Source organism: Lissotriton vulgaris, unplaced genomic scaffold (genome assembly GCF_964263255.1).
Source record: "Lissotriton vulgaris unplaced genomic scaffold, aLisVul1.2 SCAFFOLD_2526, whole genome shotgun sequence".
In the NCBI taxonomy this organism is placed as follows: domain Eukaryota; kingdom Metazoa; phylum Chordata; class Amphibia; order Caudata; family Salamandridae; genus Lissotriton; species Lissotriton vulgaris.
The window spans coordinates 270,069-291,211 of record NW_028253124.1 but is presented as its reverse complement, the minus strand read 5'-3'; the positions used below and the strand labels follow the sequence as shown (position 1 = coordinate 291,211).

The following is a 21,143-nucleotide window of genomic DNA, read 5'->3' as shown; positions in this document are numbered from 1 at the left end:
TTTTACTTACAGAGTTTGTGAATATTTTGGCTGTGTTGTATCTGGTTATTATATCTTGATGTTTTTCAAAATTAGCAAATGCTGGAAAACATTTAAAATATTACTTGCTGGTTTTTCGGGTTTATGTGATGATATTGTATTTTAAATATACTTAAATTGCACACTTACTTCAGACTGTAGATGGCACTGTTTGTGTTATTCAAAGTTCAACTGTTGGCTGCCTTGTAAAAACATGTGTGGTCACCGTGGAAGTCAGTTTACCACTGTTTTCAAAATGGTGGTTGGCTGCTTTATACATTTTTTTGATACTGAAACATAATTTAAAAGAAAATGTTTGTGCACAGTTTTAGCGTGATTTAGAAGCTGACAAAAAACTCATTATTTTGATAGTTTCTATAAATGTTCGTTATATCTTCTTTTGTTGTAATGTCTGCTATTTTGGCGGGTTAAGGGGCATTCATAGAAATAGTAGCAGAACTTTTGTTTTTTGTATTGTTGGAAATGGTGGCTTACTAATTGTGCTTTCACTTGTTTTTTTTATATATATTTTGTATGTATTCTTTTCATATTTTTATATTAAAAGTGGGTATTAATTCTTTTTGGGACATACTAAAATACACGGTTATTAATTTTAATAAGGGAGTATTTATTTTTAATTCCATGTATTGATACACTTCCCCACCCAAAACCCCTATTTCCCTTGCATCCCTTTACAGTAGTAGGTTTCATTTAAAAAAATGTATTGGGAATTTTCAGTGAATATAAAGACTATTATGAAAAAAGCACATGAGTAGTAATTTTAATACCTGAGTATTAATTGCAATACCCAGACATTAATTTTTAATACGCATGTATTAATACACTTCCCCACCCAAAACCCCAATTTCCCTTGCATCCCGTCCCAGGGATTAGTTATACTTTAAAATAAAAAATAATGTAATATTATTATTATTTTTTAAACGTAGAAATGTTATGCGTAGTAATAGTATGCATTGTAGTGGTTTGTGTTGTAATGGAAGTTTTAGTGCATTCATATGATTTTGCGATGTAATGGTATGCGTTGTAAAGTCATGCGAAATAATGGTAGATGCTTTGTAAAAGCATGCGTTGTAATGGTTTGCATTGTAACATCATATAGTCCTATCACATATTTCCTTGCTGTAAATAAACAAATGCTAATTCTTGACCTTAAGACTCTTATCCTCATGACTCCACCCTTTCGACTCATTTTTTTAGCTCCAATTTATAGGATTCCATAGTGCCATTTTCCCCTATCACGGATTTTACTCTCCTCTGAATGGGATGTAGACTGTTACATGTCTTCATTAAAAATAAACATTGCATACAAAAAAAAATTAAAAGGAGCATCTGAACCGTGTAAGCTTTTTATTCTATAAAAGCAGCTAAGATCTCTTGTTGCATTTGTTTTAGTGACACCATAAATGTCCTGCTGCTGCAACCAACATGTTTATTCACCCAGTTAAATGCAATGCACTTGTATGTGTTTTCGTATACGAACAGTTTGTTTAAAAAGTGTCAATTTCTAATGGAAACAGTAGTGTTCAATAAACGATTCTCCATGGGGTGTGCTTATACCCTGTTTGCCCGCCTTGCTTTTCCAAGTCAGAGAAGTCATTACATCCACTGACAACCAGGCCCACTTCTACACGAGGACTCTTGCGTCAGCAATGACTGGGCAGGATAATGGCGGTACCAGGAGCCAGGTTTTTTTCGAACCTCGGCCTAGGCCTGGCAGCACTAATATAACTGCTGCCGCTGCAAAAGCAGTATAACTGATGCGCCTGAAAGCAGCAAGCAGTGCCTGGAGCAGTGGACCATTCACAGGAGCCAGGGGCGTGGCCACTGCCTGCATGCCGCAAGGCGGGGTTGCACGGGGTGTCAGCCAGCAAGAAGGTAACCCAGAGGCAGCCCATGCTGTGGAAAGTAAAGAAGGACTCAACGTAAAAACAGCCTACACTGAATTGTCAAAATGGTCCGCCATGTTGCCAAAGGATAATTTTCCTCAAAAGACGCGGATTTGAGAGGGAGAAGGCAAACAGTTTAATGAAAGTACACCAGCCAATGTATGTTCATGTTATGTAAACGTCTCGAGCTTTCTGGTATAAAAGTGAAAACATGTGTAACTTTTCCCATGAAATATCAGCTGCCTATCCTTTTGCACAATAATGTTTAACTCACTCAAAAAACTAAAACATGAGCTACATGTTACAGCGGATTTAGTTGGCAACCCTTTGGCGGTGTGAAGCGGGAGTCACTTGCGACATGCAAGATGGCTATCATAATGAAAAGGTTGAAGGCCAGGCGGTGGGTTCCTTTTCGGCTGCAGTCTGTCTTCTCTGTCGCGGTCACCGTGCCAAGCCAGGCCGCCAGGAGGGGCAGGCTGCGTCACGCCAGGCCTGCGAGCCGGAAGTGGAAGGGTGGCTGGGAGCTCGTCGGCTAGGCCCTCCCCCTCTCGCAGGGTTGCCGCAGTGAAATTGGGCGCGTATGCGCAGTGACGTTCCTTTTTTTGTTGGAAGGTAAGGGCTAGGCATGGCGCGTGGGTTCTCCCCCAGCGCCCCCAAGAGCCGGGTCGGCGCGCCGGCGAGCCTATTTTTAAGCACCCCGTTTTAGGGAGCGGGAGTTGGGTGGTGGCGGCTGGCGCGGCGCTCGGTTGAGGCGGGGAGGGGGCGGCTGCTGGAGGCAGGGAGGCCTATGCTGGCAGCGCTTGGGGTTAGGAACCCGCGGGAGATAGGAGCAAGGCGGAAGACGCTTGCTGTGGTGGTGGATGGCGGGAGCTCCCAGGCTGGGTAGTCCGGGGGCTGTGAAGGCCCGCTCGCTGGCTATTGTCGGGGGTGGCAGCCGCGCGCGGCCCCGTTCTGTTCCTGCTCACCGGTACCCCGGCTCCAAGTGCGCCGGGGGGGGGGGGGGGCAGTGGTGGGGTGCTTTTAGCTGGACAACCGCTAGATTCGCAGATAAACGTGGTGTGCCCTGCCTTTACGTAAGCTCCTCGTGTTGATGGAAAGCGTGCTCCAAAGGTCGGGTCCCGCTTGGGTTGCAGGCCGCTGCTGCCACAGCGGGGCACGTCCCTTCTTCTGGTGCGCCCCGTAGACGGCTTTGCATGCCCTCTGCAGCTCGGATTCGAGGCCGCGCGGGGCGATCCCGGGTGAACTGTCAACAGATCATTGAGTGGGTGTCGGCTCTCGGTACTATGCAATGATGCTTCGCGTTCAGTAGGCCGGTTTCCGTTTCCTGAGCCAGGTTCCTTAGACACGTGGACAGGGCTCGGGATACAAACCCGGTGCTTTTCTAAGAAGCTGAGTGAGAGAGCCTCGTTTGTGACTGCAAGGGATGTACGATGTCTCCTAGAAAGAGCTCAATTTTTGCACCATGATTAGTTTTTTAGAGCAGTGTAACGGGATGCAAGTTTACGCTCATTAGATCTTTTCCATGCAATGGGTCGAATTCTCGCTTTATTTTCCCACTTAAATGTTACACTGCTCCTTTTAAAACTTTACAATCCAATGTGGCGTATTTTGACACGCTTTCGTACTTAAATATATAACGGACCAGTTGTCAGGTAGACGTTTTTTCTGTATTTGAAACCATGATGCTAAACTATTTTAACATCTCAATGTAAGTTGTGCCACAGAGCGCTTGCAGGTGGTGGACTAGACTGTCCTGTGTCGACAGTCTTTTCTTTTAACAAAAGTTGATCTTGTTGTTGCAGTACTGGTACAAATTCCTCGCCATGGCTGATGACATTGACTTCACCACTGGAGATGCTGGGGCTTCCACCACTTTCCCTATGCAGTGCTCTGCACTGCGCAAAAATGGGTTTGTGGTACTGAAGGGACGTCCCTGCAAGATCGTTGAAATGTCAACTTCCAAAACTGGCAAGCACGGACATGCCAAGGTAATATATAATCTGTACTATAACATGTTGCTTTTGCAAGTGATGGTTATGCATGGTCTCGTTTTAGCACTCAGTTATTGCATGATGGTGTCTGTCACAGGTTGAGAAACAAGGCCTATCTCCACTAGGCTTGTATTTTGGTCATGCTCATGTCTCGAAGGGTGGTATTTTTTCATTTTGCATGGTGTAGGGTGATTTCAGCGTAGGCAGGTGTAATGAAGGCTTTGGGTGTAAAATTGTGGTGAATGGGATGTACAAGATAAACCACCTATGTGACATGCGTGCACAATAATGAGTTAATCCGACTCCGATCCCTGTATGTTGCCATTACCAAATATGTACGTTGGACATCTGGTGCGTTTGTATGAAGAAACCAATGTAGAGATGGTATGTGCATGACTTTTTTCTGTCCGATCTGTTTTCCCATTTAGCTACGTATACATATTGAGGTTTGTCACTTAATTGCTGGGTTACTTGTCAACGTCCAAATGTTATGGCGACTATCATTTAAGTGTACAGTTCGGGGGTAGGAGTTATTGACCTATTTACCATTTGCAGCCTTTTGGTTATGAGTTCTAAATGTAAACTTTTCTTGTGGCACATTTTATGGACTTGAGAACGATTCGTTGAAAGTAGCTTTGGTGCATCCTGTTCTGACTTTTGGGTAATTGATTTTGGTTACCATATGCTGTTTTGCCAACATATATTTGAAGATCTAACATTTTGAATTTGTCATCCCAGATGTTTTGGTTTGTTAGGTTTGGATAAGCATCTAAATATTAACCTCAGCTTCTAGATTTATTGTTCTTTGAAGCACATACTGATGCTTAGACAAAGGATAGGGTTGTCAAGGGTTCCCTTTTGATGGTAGTTTAGTTAATTTGTTTGAAGTTTATACATTTTTGCAGTACAAACATTAAATATCAACGGGATTTTATGCAAATCCACCTTTCATCCTCTCGTAACTTGAAAAAAGTATCCAGTTTAGAGCGCAAATTAAAAATGACTGTCCTACACATACATTAAAATTTCCTGGATCCACACAATCCTTTTTCTATGAAGAGAAGTTCAGATTTCCAATGGCTTTAAATGTTTCACGGAATATCACATGCATGAAGAATTGCCACGTTAGGTCCACCAGTTTCTTTGGCCTATTTTACCAAGTTAAGGGTCAAGAAGGTGGCATCACTTCTACATTCAGCTGCTTATTATCGGTTTTGAGTTGCTATTGGACTGTGCTCATTGGAGTGCTAGATTTCTGTCAATAGCATTTTAAGTCGTGTTCCTATTTTGCCTCATTTGCTGTGTATTATGAGGTCAAATTTCAGGTGCTGTTCCAGGGATCTTAATGTTTACTTTTCTTTCTGTCTCAAAGTGAGGTTTTGTGACAATCACACTGGCTCCGCAGAGTGCTTGAGACAGGCTTCTCAATGTTTTCTTCTAGCGCATAACAAAACTTAAATGTACATGTGTCCAAATAAGAAAAGCCAAAATGAAGCACATTTTTGGGTAACTAGTGTGATGGAAACACGTTTTTTAAAATGATAAAAATCAATACACTAGAAGACATTTCCATGCATCATTTGTGCACTGTATACTTCTCAGTTTAACCGTATGGCTGTACATACGGTATGTAATGGGGATTTCAATTTAAGATGTGTTGTCTGTAATGGAAGTGTGCATGCATGTTCCACTCTATGCCACTACTATTCTCTGCACCACTCCTGTGCCAATACTCTACTGCACTTCACTATATGCCTCTGCACCGCTCCATTCAAGGCAACTCCACTCTGCGCAAGTGTATTGAATACCATTTTACTCCAACACTGTCCACCCCATGCACGACTCCAGTATGCAACAGTGTGCACTGTTGCACTCTGCGCGACTCAATACACAACACTCTACGCACTATGGCACTCTACTCACACAATGCTCTACACCACTGCACTCTACCACACACTACATTACTCTTCACCACAAGCTATAAGCCATTCTGAACTGCAGCCACTTTGGTGTACAACATGGGTAAAACACATTGGCGAAGCCAATGGGTCTTGCAGAGCCAATACCTATTGGCTTTGCCAATGCTTATTTAATTGCATTTGCATTAACCATGGATTGGTTAACATATGGATTGATGATTTGAACAAGATTACACTAATTTCAGTTCAACTTTGAAGCACAGATTTGACTACCTCTGAGCCTGTTAAACAACTTGGTAGGATTTAGTTTTTTACTTGCCCGTTTCCTTTCTGCTTATTGACATGTCTGCTGTTGACATTAAATTGTCTCTAGTTAAATGCACTGTCAAAGCATCAGTCTGATTGCTTTATCAAACATAAATTAAACTGTCGATTTGATGTTGTAGGTCTGACAACAGCCGAGTTAGCCCTTTCAAATAATTTTTGCTTGTATTAGTGCCTTCAGCCATTCACTTGACATGGTTATTCTCAAGGATTGTCAAATTATTTTAGTATGTCATGCTGTCTGTATCCTTTTGTCCCCTGAAGAAGTGCTTCCGCTAAAATGTGCAAAGGGATATTTTAAACCTGAAAGTACAAATCCCAAGCCCCTATGCTTGCCTTCGAGCTAATGCATTACCCGTCCTTTTGATTTCACCAGTGCTTGTTTGTATGGTTTTGGGTGTTTATTTGTAAACAGTATCCTGATTAGTCTAATTTGTTTTCCTTAGGTTCACCTGGTTGGCATTGATATATTCAGTGGAAAGAAATATGAAGATATCTGCCCTTCCACTCACAACATGGATGTTCCAAATATCAAAAGACAAGATTACCAAGTGAGTAAACCGACTGTTCTTTACATAAAAATCATGAACGTGATATTCAGGCCCATGTGTACGGCAATGCAGTTGGTTTCATTCATTGTAATGGAACCTGTATTGGCTCTTCTGTGCCAGTGTCAAGAAGTGTAGTTGGGATTTGTTGATAGTTAAGGATGCTTGTCAATTGGCGGGGCAGTTGTGCTCTATTTGAGTGGGGAGGTCGTGGTGATGCGGTTTTTGAGCTCAGCTACTGACTCATTCCCATACCCGGAAAATGTAAGAACCTTTTTACACTAGTTGGGCTTTGTAGTTCATGAAACAGTTACAAGTCTTTGAATTGCTCCTTGTTGGTCACAAGACTAGCTTTAGCACTGCATGTCCAGGAGCTATTCATTCCTACAGTTTAATTTAATAATTGTAAGGGGGTGGTTATGCATTTTGCAGAAGTGATTACATTTCCACTCTAATCTTAAAGCTTGGTTGGTGAATCCACTTACGATTGGGTCTTGCATGCCTGTGGATGCATCTCATTGTCTCGGGGGTGCTAAACAAAGACTAAGCTTCAATTTGGCTTTGATAGGTGTTCCTAGACATGGGGTTTTGTATTAGTGGGACAGCTGTATGTAGTGGCCACTTCTGATGGCATGTAGGTCTCTGTATCTGGCATGTTGCGTTGATGTATTAGTAGAAGTAAGGTCATTAGTACAAGTTAAGGCAAAGTGCCACAGACTCTTCTTTGCAAACTTTTGATTGTAGTTGTGAGTGTCCTCATCGGGAGGCTTTAAGAATGGCAACAGTATCACACTAACAGTTGTAAACCTTATTGGTTGTGACTGTTTGTGGACAGGTCTGGAATTCCCCATCAAGATAGATCCACAGTGTATGCTTGGTAAGTAGCAGAGTGCTTAATAGCGGGGTAGTTTGACAGGTCACTGGTAAGTCTGCCAAGATCAGATTTTAATCTGCCTTATGTCAATGGGCAAGTCTTTGTTACGTTACAGTTCTGGGCCTTAAGGGTCATTAGTTGTGCTTCCACGTAACCAAGGTAAATAGGACACTCTTTGCGCCCAATTGCAAATGGCTCATTTGAGATGGTTTTTGGCTACAGCTGAGTCTTTAACAAATCCGCGTCACAAAATTAATCCTGGTTGGCGATAGAAACATTCAAGGTAGTGCTTTTCCATGTCTCTTATGTTAACCTGGGCGTTTTACTTCAGAGATTTTGGATCGGGTTCAATATGGGAGAGAGGGCAATAGTTTGGATCAGCTAGTGAGGGGCTCCATTTCTTAGTTACAGAGTTTAACAATTTTTTAGTTCTAAGCAAATTGTGTATAAATGATGTATTTAAATATTACAATTTGTTTCTTGTGATGTTGCACTGTAATTTTCCTTTGTTTCAACACCACTACGATTTGGATTAAAGGGAAATCATAGTTTTGGCAAAATTGCCATATTGCTGTCAATGACCAGCATCCAGTATGTGTTGTAAAGTAACTCCGATCAACACATTGCTATTGCTTGTTTTTTGAACCTAAAACTTTGAATATTGAAGAAAAGAGATCTTTGACATGGTTGTCAAGTCTCCTTTGCTTGACTGGACATCAGCCACCCATGACGGGTTCTCAGACGACGAAGTATTAGTAACTGAAGAACACTTGAACAATTACTTGGTTTAAACATAGAGGCTGTTTTTTACTTCATTTGTTGACTTTCCTAGTTCGTCTGAAACGGTCCAAAATGGTGAATGATCTTCCTGAAGTTGGATTGTTGGTGTTTGGTGGAGGGAGAAATCTGCGTCAAGATCTATCCTAAAGCTGAAGAACTGTCTAATGGTGCAAGAAATTTGGGGACCCCTTTTTTGGTCGAACCTAGAGTTGCAGCGAGCATGCACTGCTAGCTCTAAGCATGCTGTAGTAGGGTATGCTGTGGAAGTGCTGTGTAAGCCTCGCCCACTCACTGGCCATATTTTTTATTGGCTGGTGTCATTGTCTTTGGTCAACGCTGGCTTCCGAATCAATACGAGGCTTCTTAGTCCCATCTTGTTCCCACCCTATCTCCTTTTGTGACCGCCCATAATGACGACCTCTTACTTGTGGTGTTACACGGTTGGCGTTATGAAGTCAGTGACCACTAATTTCTTTCATGGGCACTCTGCTCAGCAGTGGCTCTGCTTTCCCAATAGGTGGCCGGCTACAGTGCGTGTCGTTCTCTGGTTGGGGGTGCGCTTGCTGTTCTGGCTGCACACACTGCAAAGAGGAGGCGTGTTTACTCCTGGAGGGAGCCCACCAAGGTCCTGTCTTCTGACCACAGTCCCCGCAGCTGCCTCTTGCTGGGCCAGGACGTCATGATATGCCGGGGCCCTCGGCTGTGGCCACACCACTATGGTTGTGCAACTGCAGACTCCTGGTCAATGTCTTCAGCAGCCTCCCCGGCTTTTCACCACACCACCAGTTCAGTGCAGGAAGCCACTCTAGGGCACACCAACAGGCTGCCAGATGGCTGTGCGCCTGCAGCTCCAAGGATCACCGAAATGACCTGATGGTGCTGGGACCTGCAGGTGCGGTGCTTATATCCCATGTCAGCCACAGCCCCCACTCTGTGGTCACTGGGGGTCTCCGTATCTACAACAGTTTAGGGGGGGCACAGTGACCCCAGGGGTAGGTATCCCAGTTTCTACCACCCTACACTCCCCATAAACACAAATTCAGTTTTATGGGGAGCTACTGGCACCAGCAAAGCCGATCTGAAGGAAGAGTGAGGAGCTGCAAGAAAAGACCAGCAGCTGGCTTGGCGCCAATGCTGCCAGCCTGACTGTCCTAGACAAGTGCACCAAAGATGACTTGTTCTGCAGCTGCCTGTGCCTCCAAAAGCCTGGGAGGACTACCAGCCTACACCCAAGACCCAGGAGCTCCCATGGAGTAGCAGAGCTGATCCGCTGCATCTTACAGGCACCCCTGAAGATCTGAGGGCTCCACTACCAAAACCCTGACCTCAGAAAACACTACTGAACCTGTGCCCCCTAGCCCGAGTTGAAGTGTGCCAGCATGGTACCCAGAGACTAAGCCCACCTTGAGTTTTCCCAAAGTGGACTTAACCCTGCCTGTTGCCTTTTTGCAAGCCCCCTCTGCTGTGATTCTCTGTGACGAACCAGAAACCTCAGGACACCTCATCTACCCAGGCCCGAAGAGGAACAACGTTGCCCCCACGTCCTTGAACATCGTGAGACCTGAGCCCCCTTGTTTCAGCTAGAATAGACCACAGTCCCAGCCTTTTTTTTTTTATGGATCTTTCCACATACTTCAACAGGGCACCCAACACAAAATTGCTCCTGTTTCTGGCCGCTCCCATATGCTGCCTGAGGGGACCTTTTGGTGTTGCCTTGGACCCTGCCCCATACACAACACAAGTCTGGAAGATTGGTCAAAGGGTAGTCATTCAGGAGCTTCTGCCTTTTTGGGCACTTAATCCACTCAGTTCACACTGTAATGCGCCTCCTGAGAATTATGCCTTCATGCATTACCATTGAGCTCAAGCACAGCTCAGTATTTACCTGCTTCAGACGTGCCTTTTGGGTCCATATCTACAGTGTCAGTTGGAGGATCTATTGTTGATGGTAGCCAGCACCCTTTGCTCTATGCAGTAGTGGAACAGAATCGGGCTCTTTGTGTATGTAGTTTTGCAGATGACATCACTACAGACCTAGCTGGTGGCGAATGCAGCTCAATGACTGGGCAGTCCCGGGTTTTGTGGCCACCTTTTCGATGGGGTCTTCACATTATTCACTGTCAACTTTAAGCATTCATCTATCCCTCAAAGCCGTCTCCAAGCAATTTGAGTCGAGGCAGTTCTGGTGTACACAGACCAGATGACTGCCATGTTTTACAACAGAAGCAAGTTGGCGCGCACACACACCCCTCAGCTGTTGGCACTAGTTCAAATCTGATGCTGGGAGATCGATCTACATCCAGCAGATTATCTTCCTTGAGTGGACAACTTTGCAGACCTGCTAGCGGGATGCAGCAACCAGTGGAAAGTGGGAACTTCATCCAGAAGTCCTACTCCCTTACATTTGCAGGTGGGACACCTATATCCACGTTTTCACCATGTGTGGAAATTCCTAAACTTTGCCTCAATGTTCAATGCTCTGTGAATGGACTAGTCGGGTGTCTGTTTTTTCCTTCTCTCCCACTTCTACCATACATGGTACGAAAGCGGAGGCATCCATTCTGCATCGTAGGCCAGACAACCATAGTTCCCAACACTTCTAGAGATGTCCATCGCAAGATGCTCTGCAAGCCAAACCTTCTCACAAACTAGAGCAGTTGCTCAAAACCCAGGCAGCTCAACCTGGCGCTTTGGCTCCGGAGTTCCTAGAGATTGGCAATATTGACCTACCTCAGGTACATGGACGTACTCGGGGGAAGCCTAAAGGTACACTGCAATGGATTGCAATGCTGCTAAGTGGAAGCACTTCATCCGCAAACTCCAAACCACAAAGTCCCTCTTATGCTTAGTAGATCCAAGTCAGGGGTTGCCTGCCTAAACATCAGTTTGGCTACACCTAGCTGCTGTCTCTGATGCTTCGGGGCAAACACTCCCACTCTTCAAAATCACTTAAAAAAACAATCTTTTCATAGTCATGCAATCTGTAAATTGGTACAGCCGTTCTTACCAGCATGATATTGAATACAAGTTAAGAATTGTGTAACATCTCTTCAAAATCACTCTTAAAGGTTTTATGGAAGCCTTAAACATGGCGTTCCAACGATGGTGCCTTCTGCCCCAGTCTGAAATCTCCATCACCAAATTTATCGGGCCCACTTTCGAGCACTTTATTCTTGCCCTTGAGTTCTTCCTGGAACATTGCCTTCCTTGTAGCCGTATCTTTTATAGGTATCCGTGGCTTACAGACCCTCACTGCAGGAACACTTTTTCCAGGTCCACAATGAGTGGATTTGAACTAATCCTAAATCCCAGTATTGTGACTTGACTCTAACAGAGCACTTTACACACTACATCCAGTGTACTTTTATTAGATAGGCAAAATTGCTTTTGCAATCAAAGTAGCTTCTTAGCATGCTTTGGATTCTGATGGTGTAGTCCCCTGATTAGTCTATTACTGGCTGTTTCTGAAACAAGGAATTTGCTTTCCTAGGGTCAAAAAGCATTTAGCTTTCGCAGAAACTGACTTTAGCAAGAGGTTCACATGTGCTATCTCTGCCATTATGTGAGATGCTAGAGACGAATCTAGATAACCTGCATCGCAATAGCACTGTATAGCAAAGAATGTAGGTGTTGATCTAGTGCAGGAAGTTGATTTTGTTTTCTAATCGCATGAGTGAAGTGATAAGAGGCTCCACCACCAGTACCTATCTTCAGGGTTTTGTTGGTCCAATCTTAAAGGCGCATGCTTCAAGAGATTGTCTGCAATGACCGAGCAACCAGAGGAATTCCCATGCTCAAAATTGCAACCTCAGGAACTTTGCTTAATGTAGCACTCAAAGTGCCTTTAAAGATTGCGAAGTATAAACTGCACTGCCAAGACTGGTTATTAAAATCGTAATTTGAGCCTTATTTTTAACGTGAAGTCTTAAAGTCCCAGCCTTGCAGCCCCTTAGCAGTGGAGAGATCAAGGACCGCAGTAATTGTCAGTTCTCTAGTCCGTATGATTTTCACCCCCCTTTAAATGTGTTGGCATGGATCTGTTTTAGGTCGGTTTTATGGTATTTAAATTTTAACGTTTCGGTCTGTATTTAACCATACTTATTTTGCTTATTTTATTTGTAGAAGTTTTGTTCTAGATGTAAAAAAATGAATCTGCCGTGGGATAATTTCCACATTTTTTTAACCCACACGTTTTTACTCATGTTTGAGTGGCTGAGTTACCCATTTAAATTAGTCATTTGAAACTGCTTGCATTGTATGGCAGCTTAAACAGCAGAACTAGTGAAGTTATTTAAGCTTCATTAGGAAATGATGGCAAAAAATAATTCGGCTCGTCTGTTGACCTATCACTTATGATTGACAGTAGTACAACTTATCAAAAACCTATTTTCCGTATTTATTCATAGTCACTAGGAAAATTGATGGCTTTCCATCTGTAAAAATCAGTGAAGACTGAAAACTAGGAGCATTCATGATTGCCATAAATAGTCTTGCATCCTTTCTTGGCAATTGGACTTTGAGGCATTAAATACCTTGAGTTGGCCCATACAAGATCCCACTGTAAGTGAAAGCCCAGAACGAACAGTCAAGGTGCGTCACTGGCTTCATTTTCTGTGGGGCGCACCAGTGGATTTTTGGCTTAATGCAGTGTTCATGTGCCTCGTGCACAGCAATCCATGGTATAAGTCTTGAACAATATAAGGAGTATTTTATGGACGCCCCGTTTATGGATATCATACAGTTTGCAAACATTTATTAGTTCGCAGGTTTAACCTTTTACTCCATTTTTTGTGAAACTGGCTGGCAGCAACCCACAAACAGTTAATTGTGTGGAAAATTAGTCTCCGGCTTCTGAGCCTGACTAACTAAACCATTTAAACTTCTAGATGCTGAGTGCCTTTAAAACTGAACCATTACAGCTCCTACAAACGGTTTTGCTGTTTTTTTTAAGCCTCAGTAGTTTTTAGGTCTCGCCTACGCATTGCGCATGCGCTGCTTAGGCAAAAAGACCTTTTGAAATCGCTTTTGGCTTTTCAGCCAAAAAGGTGAACGCGTTCCAGTGCCTTCAATGGCAACGTGTACATATGTGAAGATTTGTTTGCTGGAAAGCGCAGCGCCATATGGTAGCAATTATTGCTCCTGGCGCTGTTCGCTCTCGCAAGTTAAACACTTTTACTTGCAGCCCCCTCCCCCTGCTGTCTCCTTTTAGCGCGAGAAACGTGCTTGTTATCTCATTTCTGGTACATCTTTTCTGCACAATCGAATCCAGAAAGACCATAGTCCACGCCTTGGTGACCCCCCACCTTGATTATGGGAATGCTCTGCTTCTGGGTTTGAGCAAAAAAGGCCTTCACCAACTCCAGTGTGCTCAAAATGCCGCCGCTCGCCTTGTGCTCAGACTCACTCTCAGAGCAACTGGGAAAACCGCTCTGGCTAAACTCCACTGGCTCCCTCTTAAGGAGCGAATTAAATTCAAGTCCCTTTGCTTTGTGCATCGCATTGCCCATGGCAAAGGTCCGAACTACTTGAAAAATCTTTTCACCATACATCGCCCCATCAGGAACCTGAGATCATCCGGAACGATTATGTTTAAACTCCCTAAAGTCCCCAGAGCCAGGATGGGTGGGTGTTCGTTCAGATACCTGGTCTCCAAATGTTGGAAGAAACTCCCACTCGAGCTTAGGATGGAACCCTCGGAAACTAGGTTCCGGGGAAAACTTAAAACATTCCTTTTTCCCCCCCGGTAAAATCAATCATCATCCTTCTGCACCTTTTTGGCTCACTCTCGCTCGTTCCTCGGGCAATTTAGCAGTATTTAGCGCTGGGATACACTGTTTTGTGTAGCCAGGCGTTTTAAAAATGGTATTATTATTATTACAATGCATCCATGCGGAGCAGTTAAAAGCATTTGTCTGACTTAGACTACTGCCACAACTCCTCCCTCCCCCTTCAGCAAGCAAAAGTCCTTTTTGAAAAATCTTGGTTAAAAAAAACAGGGTGTTTGTTATTTTCATATGGTTACCATAGTTCTGTCTCTATGCTGATTGATTTTATTCCACCTAGTTACACAAAAAGCGCTATTACCTGCTAAATCTTCACTAGAAAGAAAATTTACAGCTGAAGCAGTCAATAAAAAGCAAATTACTCACTATTTTTGTTCTCACTGAAAGATTTGAGACTTAGGCAAATTCTAGACTGCCAACAAATGGAGTAAGAAGTTTGACATACTTGAGCGACTCAACACTTTTACAGCTCTTTAAGAATGGATGGCTCCTAGTTTTGAGTGTTTACGTTTTCCTAATTGCAGCACTTGTAATGCCCACTAAGAATTGTCTTCCTTGAAATCAGTCTGTCAAAGTTGCCGATCTTAAATTCTTAGCCTCATTGACAATACGCTAACCGTGCAATGCTGTCAGTCTGTCTGCTTAATTATTTTGTTCAGTAATTCTAGCACAGGTGTCCACACACTATTTGTACTGAGGGTTCTATAAATTTACTTGCGTGGAGCACAAGCCGACATCTCGGCAACTCTAAATAAGGTCCAGTGTGTAAAGAGATCTTTACCATAAGTATTTTGGGAGGTGTACTTTCTGTGAGGATCCAAATGCTAGCATAACATTTTTTTTTTTGCTATGACAGGCTTTTGGCAATGTTGACACTGTCACCTTGTACTTGTTGAATCTGAGATATTCACATGGTTACGATTGTGGTCTCATCCTATGATGTGCGTTGGGTCCATTCACGTTGGAGACGACTGGGGGCTCTTGTTTCATAGTGGTTTAAGAATGTATGGTGTTAAGACTTTGATCATTGTTTAAAAGTGGAGTTAGTCATAAATTAAAGTGACATTTTATTAACCCATAACTTGACATTCACAGAGCATGGGGTGGGAGGCTGTGCTGGGATACACTCCAGCAATTAATCCTGAATCCCCCAGGGTCTCCAGGATTCAGAAATGCTTCCCTTGTTGCTAACTGATTACAAATAGTGCAGCCAGTCACTATGGCAAGAGGAAATGGGGTATAGCCTCTCCTTCCCTTTTGAAGGCCCATAGGTAAAAACGACACCAAAAATATTCAAAACCAAATGTCTGCACTTTGCACCAGTGTTGTGCATGCTCGCTGAATAAACTGTTGGGGATTTAGGCGTGGATGTGTGACTTAATGCAGAGGAGCCCAATTTTTTTTTATCTAGACTTTCTGCCCCATAGATATTGGGGTAAACACCCACAAAATACTATTGGACTATTTGGAAGTGGTGCTAAGTATCAATGCTCTACCCAATTTAAAAAATCCCTTTCCTGGCCTTTTTGCTAATCTTTGGAGGGTGCAGACTGCTTTAACTTTAATTGTGCAGTGTTGGTGTTCGTCCGTGTGCTCGCTTGCCTAATAAGTTTAAGAAAATTCTTCTGTTGCCGGCACGAAGGTGCCTATGTGTGGAGGTCTAGCTGATCATGTCCTCCACACTACAAAGGTAACGGTGTGAATGGCTGTTCATTCTGCTGTTCCCTGTAGTTATCTTTATATAACAGTTAAAATTCTTACCAAATGGGTATGGTGCCATATTGCCATCACCCTTGCTTCCCGGACTCTGGATTTCCCCTTAAGTTTCTTAAAAAAAAAAAAAACCATGATAGCAGTTAGACTCCGTCAGTTCTCTTGTCCTGCCTACCCATGTGGTATCCAAGTCCCAAAATGCATAAAAATGAATGGAACCTCTGGCGGTTAGTGTTGAAAATGGGGTAAATTAAAAGCTTGTGAGGCAGTCCTGTCTTGAACAATTTGTGTTCTTTATAATGTTTTAATATTTATATTGAAAGAAACCAGGAACACATTTCTGAAAGTTTATTGTTCTTGGGGTATAATATTCGGTGTATAGTAATAAAAAATGCTGGTTCCAGGGATTTGGTGTAACATACCCTTTTCCATGCGGTCTTCTTTCCTAGTTTCTCTTGTTCTCCAACATACCCAGGATCTTTAGATTGGAAAGTATTTGGGTTGCTGTACTTCGTTGCATGCCGTGCTTTCTGCACAGCACTAGCTGTGCTGTTAATTGGACCTTTACCTGTCTCGCTCAGTGGCAGATAAAAGGGTTATATCTACTTGTGACTCTCAGTAAATAAAGTTAATTTTCATGGCAAGTCATATCAATTTCCCTCTACTAATGGATTTTACTCCAACCATTTCTTCCACAGCTTATTGGTATTTGTGACAATTACCTATCTCTTCTTACTGATACCGGTGATGTTCGTGACGATCTGAAGGTACCTGAAGGTGACCTTGGCAAGGAGATTGAGTCAAAATATGAGGCAGGAGAAGAGATTATGGTAGGTGTGCTTAATTGCATAAATACAGCTACAGAATATTTAGTTTAACAATGCGTACTTAATGCTTTGTGTGGCATTTTCTGTTGACTAAAATCTCCAGTGTTAGGTCTTGCCTTGGTAGACATAGCATGTGCGGTCTCTAGAATTTACTGTCTAGACTTTATACCAGCTGATGGCTTACCTTTGATTGGCTTCATTGTCACTTATGGTGTGGTCTGATTCGCTTTCTTAATCTACTAAACCCTCCCATCGACTATGGTTCAAGGTCTTGTCCTTCCACTGCTTATTTGGAGCTACTTTTTTCATTGGCTTTAACCCGTCCCTATGGGTGCACTTTTCCATGTTCTTGGTCTAGCTTTTTTCGACATTGCCAGTTACTTTCTGCTCCTTTCTTTATTTGTATTCATGCAACTAAAGGCAACATATGCCTACATGTGTTCTTAGTTTCATTTTGTAGTAGTATAACTTTTGTGTGCATGCCAGATTCATTAAACGGTCCGTCTGACGTTTTTTAGTATCCCACATTCTGCAGTTTTTTTCTTATTGTCTGTTTTTTATAACTTGTGTACACCAGATTGTTACTAAATGTTGCGCCTCTACACCAGGCCGAACCGCATGGTTAAGACCCTGGAAAAGCCATTAGATCTTGCACATGCGAGCAACCTATTTGCTTTCCCAATGCTTCTGTTTGAGCTCAAAGTGAGATTGTATTTGGTCCTTACTGCTAGAGTAAGGACACTATGAAAGTGTCTTCCGGATAAGTTGTGAGACCCAAAATGTGCCTTCCATTTGTTTGGCTAAATTTTCTTCCAGACTGAAGCTAGGTTTAGTGAAAGTTTTACTTATGCACTTGGCGTTTCATTGTATGTTGGTAATATTTTGATTTATTTTGCAGGTCTCCGTCCTGTGCGCCATGGCGGAGGAATGTGCTGTTGCTATCAAGGCCATGACCAAATAATCGCCCCCTTGGAGTCAACAGCGCAGTCCATAAAAAGGATCTAAAGAATTTGGTTCAGATTGTCACCAAAGCTATGGCCTTCACAAACAACCTCATTTCCTTTTGGATTGTTTCAAAATAGAGCTGGATCCTTGAATAGTGTTGCAGGTTAACTGGCAGTTTCAAAATCACTGAGGTTTTAATTTATTATGAAATCTTGAAAGTTGTTGTACCTTTACTATTCCTGTAGGTGTCAGCTTGTGGGTCCAAGAAACCAGATCAAGTGTCATTCGTGGATGTTTTACAGTATTTTCCGGATTATAATGTACTTGTTCACATGGACAGATGGGAGTATTGGGCTTTTAGTTTAAAAATGATAAATGGCACCTGAGGCAGAAGGTAACTTTAGCTGAACAATGTTTAAATTTGTATTACTTAAACTACCGTACTAAGATGTTGGCAAGAAGTCTTTCTAATATGTAAGGAAGAAGGATAACCTATGGAATGTATCGGCTACGAAACTGACTTATAATTGAATTTGGATTAAAATATTCAGTGTAATTCGTGGCCTGCAAATACAAAAGTGATTTAAAAATGCCAGTTAGTTTGCCCATTCCCAGTTCCCTGGCCCCTCCCCCAAAAATCTGATGGCTGTGTGCAACGAACTGTATTACCTCTGTTGTACTCTATGCCAAATTTGTTGGCTACATTTTGTAACCTTAATGGTGTCCGAGCCTGCTTTTGATCTAGGCAGGCAGTCGGATTGCTCAGTGTATGCGGCATAGCAGGTACAGAATGGCACAAATGGGGGGGCAGTTAAATCTACAGATTTTTCACTCGAGGCCTTTGTCATCAGACTGAAAATAAAAATAAAAAAATGCAGTTAAGTTGCTTTTTCTTTTATTGTATTTATCTTGAAATATTAAAAGAGTAAATGACTTCCCAGGAATTTGTTTGCAGTGCTTCCAGTGTTTTTGATGTAATGTTTGGATTCTACATGGCTCGTTCCAAACTTATTGTTTGGGGAGGGGTTGTTGATGAAAAGGCAAATGTTTCATATACAGGAAACACTATTTTATTAGTGAGCTTCAGTAGAAGTCGATGTATACTTTAAACAGGTCAAACAGATGGAGTTGTGGTTTGCATGCAGAATTGTCACCCGTTAACATGCAACATGATTTGCTTTCTTGACCCATTACTTGTTTCAGTCTGAGTTTCAATGTTTGCGTGATTGGATTTCCACATGTTAAATTAAAACTGTATGTATGACATAAGGTTGTTTGAAAAGCTTTGAAGAATTGTGCATGTGCAAACCGGCAATAGCCCTGAAAGAGTCTTTGTGCCGAATTTTTCACTTAAAAGCAGTTTTGTGTATGTATTTGCAAATTGGCAATTTCATCATCTTAACCCCTTCACCTGTTCTATGTAAATGATCATTGCAACCAGTTCATGTTAGTTTTTACTTGTGACAAATTGATGCAAATTAAGATTGCCTTTCCTAAATAAAGCTGGAAGGCGGGTAGACTGACAGATGCTTGCTAAAAGCCATAATTTAAAAGTTAATTGGGTAAGGGGAACCAAATTCTAAATTGCATGGTCTCATTTGGTAGCATTATAATAAAGTAGTTAAACGAGTCTTGTTATGTTCTAATCACATGCACCTCATTGGTAATGAATGGTATTTCTGCGGTGATTCAATTCTTTGTATACATCTGATTAATATCCAAAAGGACTTTAAAATGGTAGCATACTTTAGTAACATACCTGTAATGGTGATGGAATAGAGTACATTGGCAGCGTCACTATTTAGGTTGACTTTGCTATAGGGAATGAACATGGTGGCATGACGGATGTGACCAATGCAAGTAGGTAGTTTTTTTTTTTTCTTGTACAAAATCATTAAATGGCAGCTGTCCATAACAGTTAAAATGTGGTTTTATTATTGCTGGTTTATTTCTTCAATGACCTCTTTCTGTACTACATACTGCTTAAAAATGCAAAGGCGTTGCAAATCCCTATATGAGTATTAAATGCACTAGCAATGAAGTTTGGTTGACTCTTTTTGCCAAATGTGCAAATTTTCATCCGCAAGATGAACATAAATTAGTTGTCTGCATGCAGATTGTGCATCTTTGGGTGGTATAAAAGCAATCCATGTAGTTTGTTGGCCACTCCACTTGAACAGTACGTGGAGATCCTTACATATGTAACTGTTACAATGGTAGTGGTAAAAGATCAAAGTCATTTGGGGAGGGTGCTCAATCAAAATTCATGCTTGATGTGGGTGCAATCTGAACTGTTTTGAAAGAGCAGTTCTTTACAAATGTTGGTGACTCTTAGCACCCATCAAAATTTTATATTGAAATGATACTTGGTGATACTCAAATCACGAAGTAGACATTGAATTCTCTGTATTTAGTTTCTTTGGTAAACTGTATCGGTTTGGTGCTTCACCACAGTCAACACTTGCTTCCTTCTTAAAGACTTCAAGCAAGAAATTGTTTGGCTCTGCGCCTCTCGTGCTTTGGTTTTACAAGAGGTCTTGCTGCTTGTTTGAGGAATAACGAAGTATACTATGGGCACTTGGTCTTGGTTTTCTTCTTTTAGGAAATATAAATGTACTTAAGCCTACGTTATCTTGGATGAGGTTTTGGAGCATATCTAGGCCGTGTCAAATGTTACTCATGGTAAAAATTTCCTACGTTCTACCATGGCAATTTATCGAACTTTATTTCTTCCTCGCTTGAGCTTTACTCTAATTTCTGCGCTGAGAAGTTCTTTTAAGATTGAAGCATGTCTTTGCGATGCATCATAGAAAACTGTTGTGAATATAATTAGATCTTCTAAATAAAACCCTTTTGAACAAAATGAGCTAAAATATGTATACCACTTCAAATCAAGGTTGACTAACCAAACCACAGAAATTGTGAACTCTGGTTTCCACTGGAGAAATTATTTTTTTAACATTCTTGCAGAATTACTGAAAATTGAACTAAGATCTTGAACGAACCGTTTCAAAGACAGCACTTATTTGCTGCTATAAAATATAGTCTTAATGTTACAGCATGAAAATATATACATAAAAAGCCTGTTTAGATGTTCTCCCTTTTTAAAGTCCTACTGATCAAAAGGGGCTATAGCAATCTACATTATACAATAAAGACCATAGATTGCCTCTAGGAATAGACTGTCTAGAAACGGAGTGATGCTAGTCCGCATCAAGACATGCCTCCAATGAGCAAGAGGTGCCGGTCCCTCATGTCCAACCCAAACCACCTGCATAATACTGTGGCAGCTGCTGTTATCTTATTAACTGGTTGAATATTTGATATTGTGCCATGGGACTAGCTCTAGCAGAATGATTATTGCCTTGGATTTAAATCTTTGCTTAGGCAAACTTGTTTGCATTTGACTGTGGTAGGCGTATAATCTTGTGATGGTAGTTAAACATTTCCCTAAAATGTTCGCAGTTGCAATTTGTGTATTAATCTTGGGGTTTAAAAATTGGAGCTAGCTATT

General features: G+C 42.0%; 1 protein-coding gene across 1 annotated transcript; it reads left to right on the top strand.

Moving 5' to 3' along the window:
• The first annotated feature begins 2,473 nt into the window (after positions 1–2,473).
• On the top strand, positions 2,474–19,670 carry LOC147661159 (eukaryotic translation initiation factor 5A-1). Its single transcript, XM_086951273.1, has 5 exons — positions 2,474–2,537; positions 3,728–3,913; positions 6,606–6,710; positions 16,556–16,687; positions 17,583–19,670. Exons 2-5 carry the CDS (start codon positions 3,749–3,751, stop codon positions 17,643–17,645), a joined length of 465 nt encoding a protein of 154 aa, XP_086807399.1. The 5' UTR covers positions 2,474–2,537; positions 3,728–3,748; the 3' UTR covers positions 17,646–19,670.
• The last annotated feature ends 1,473 nt before the right edge of the window (positions 19,671–21,143 follow it).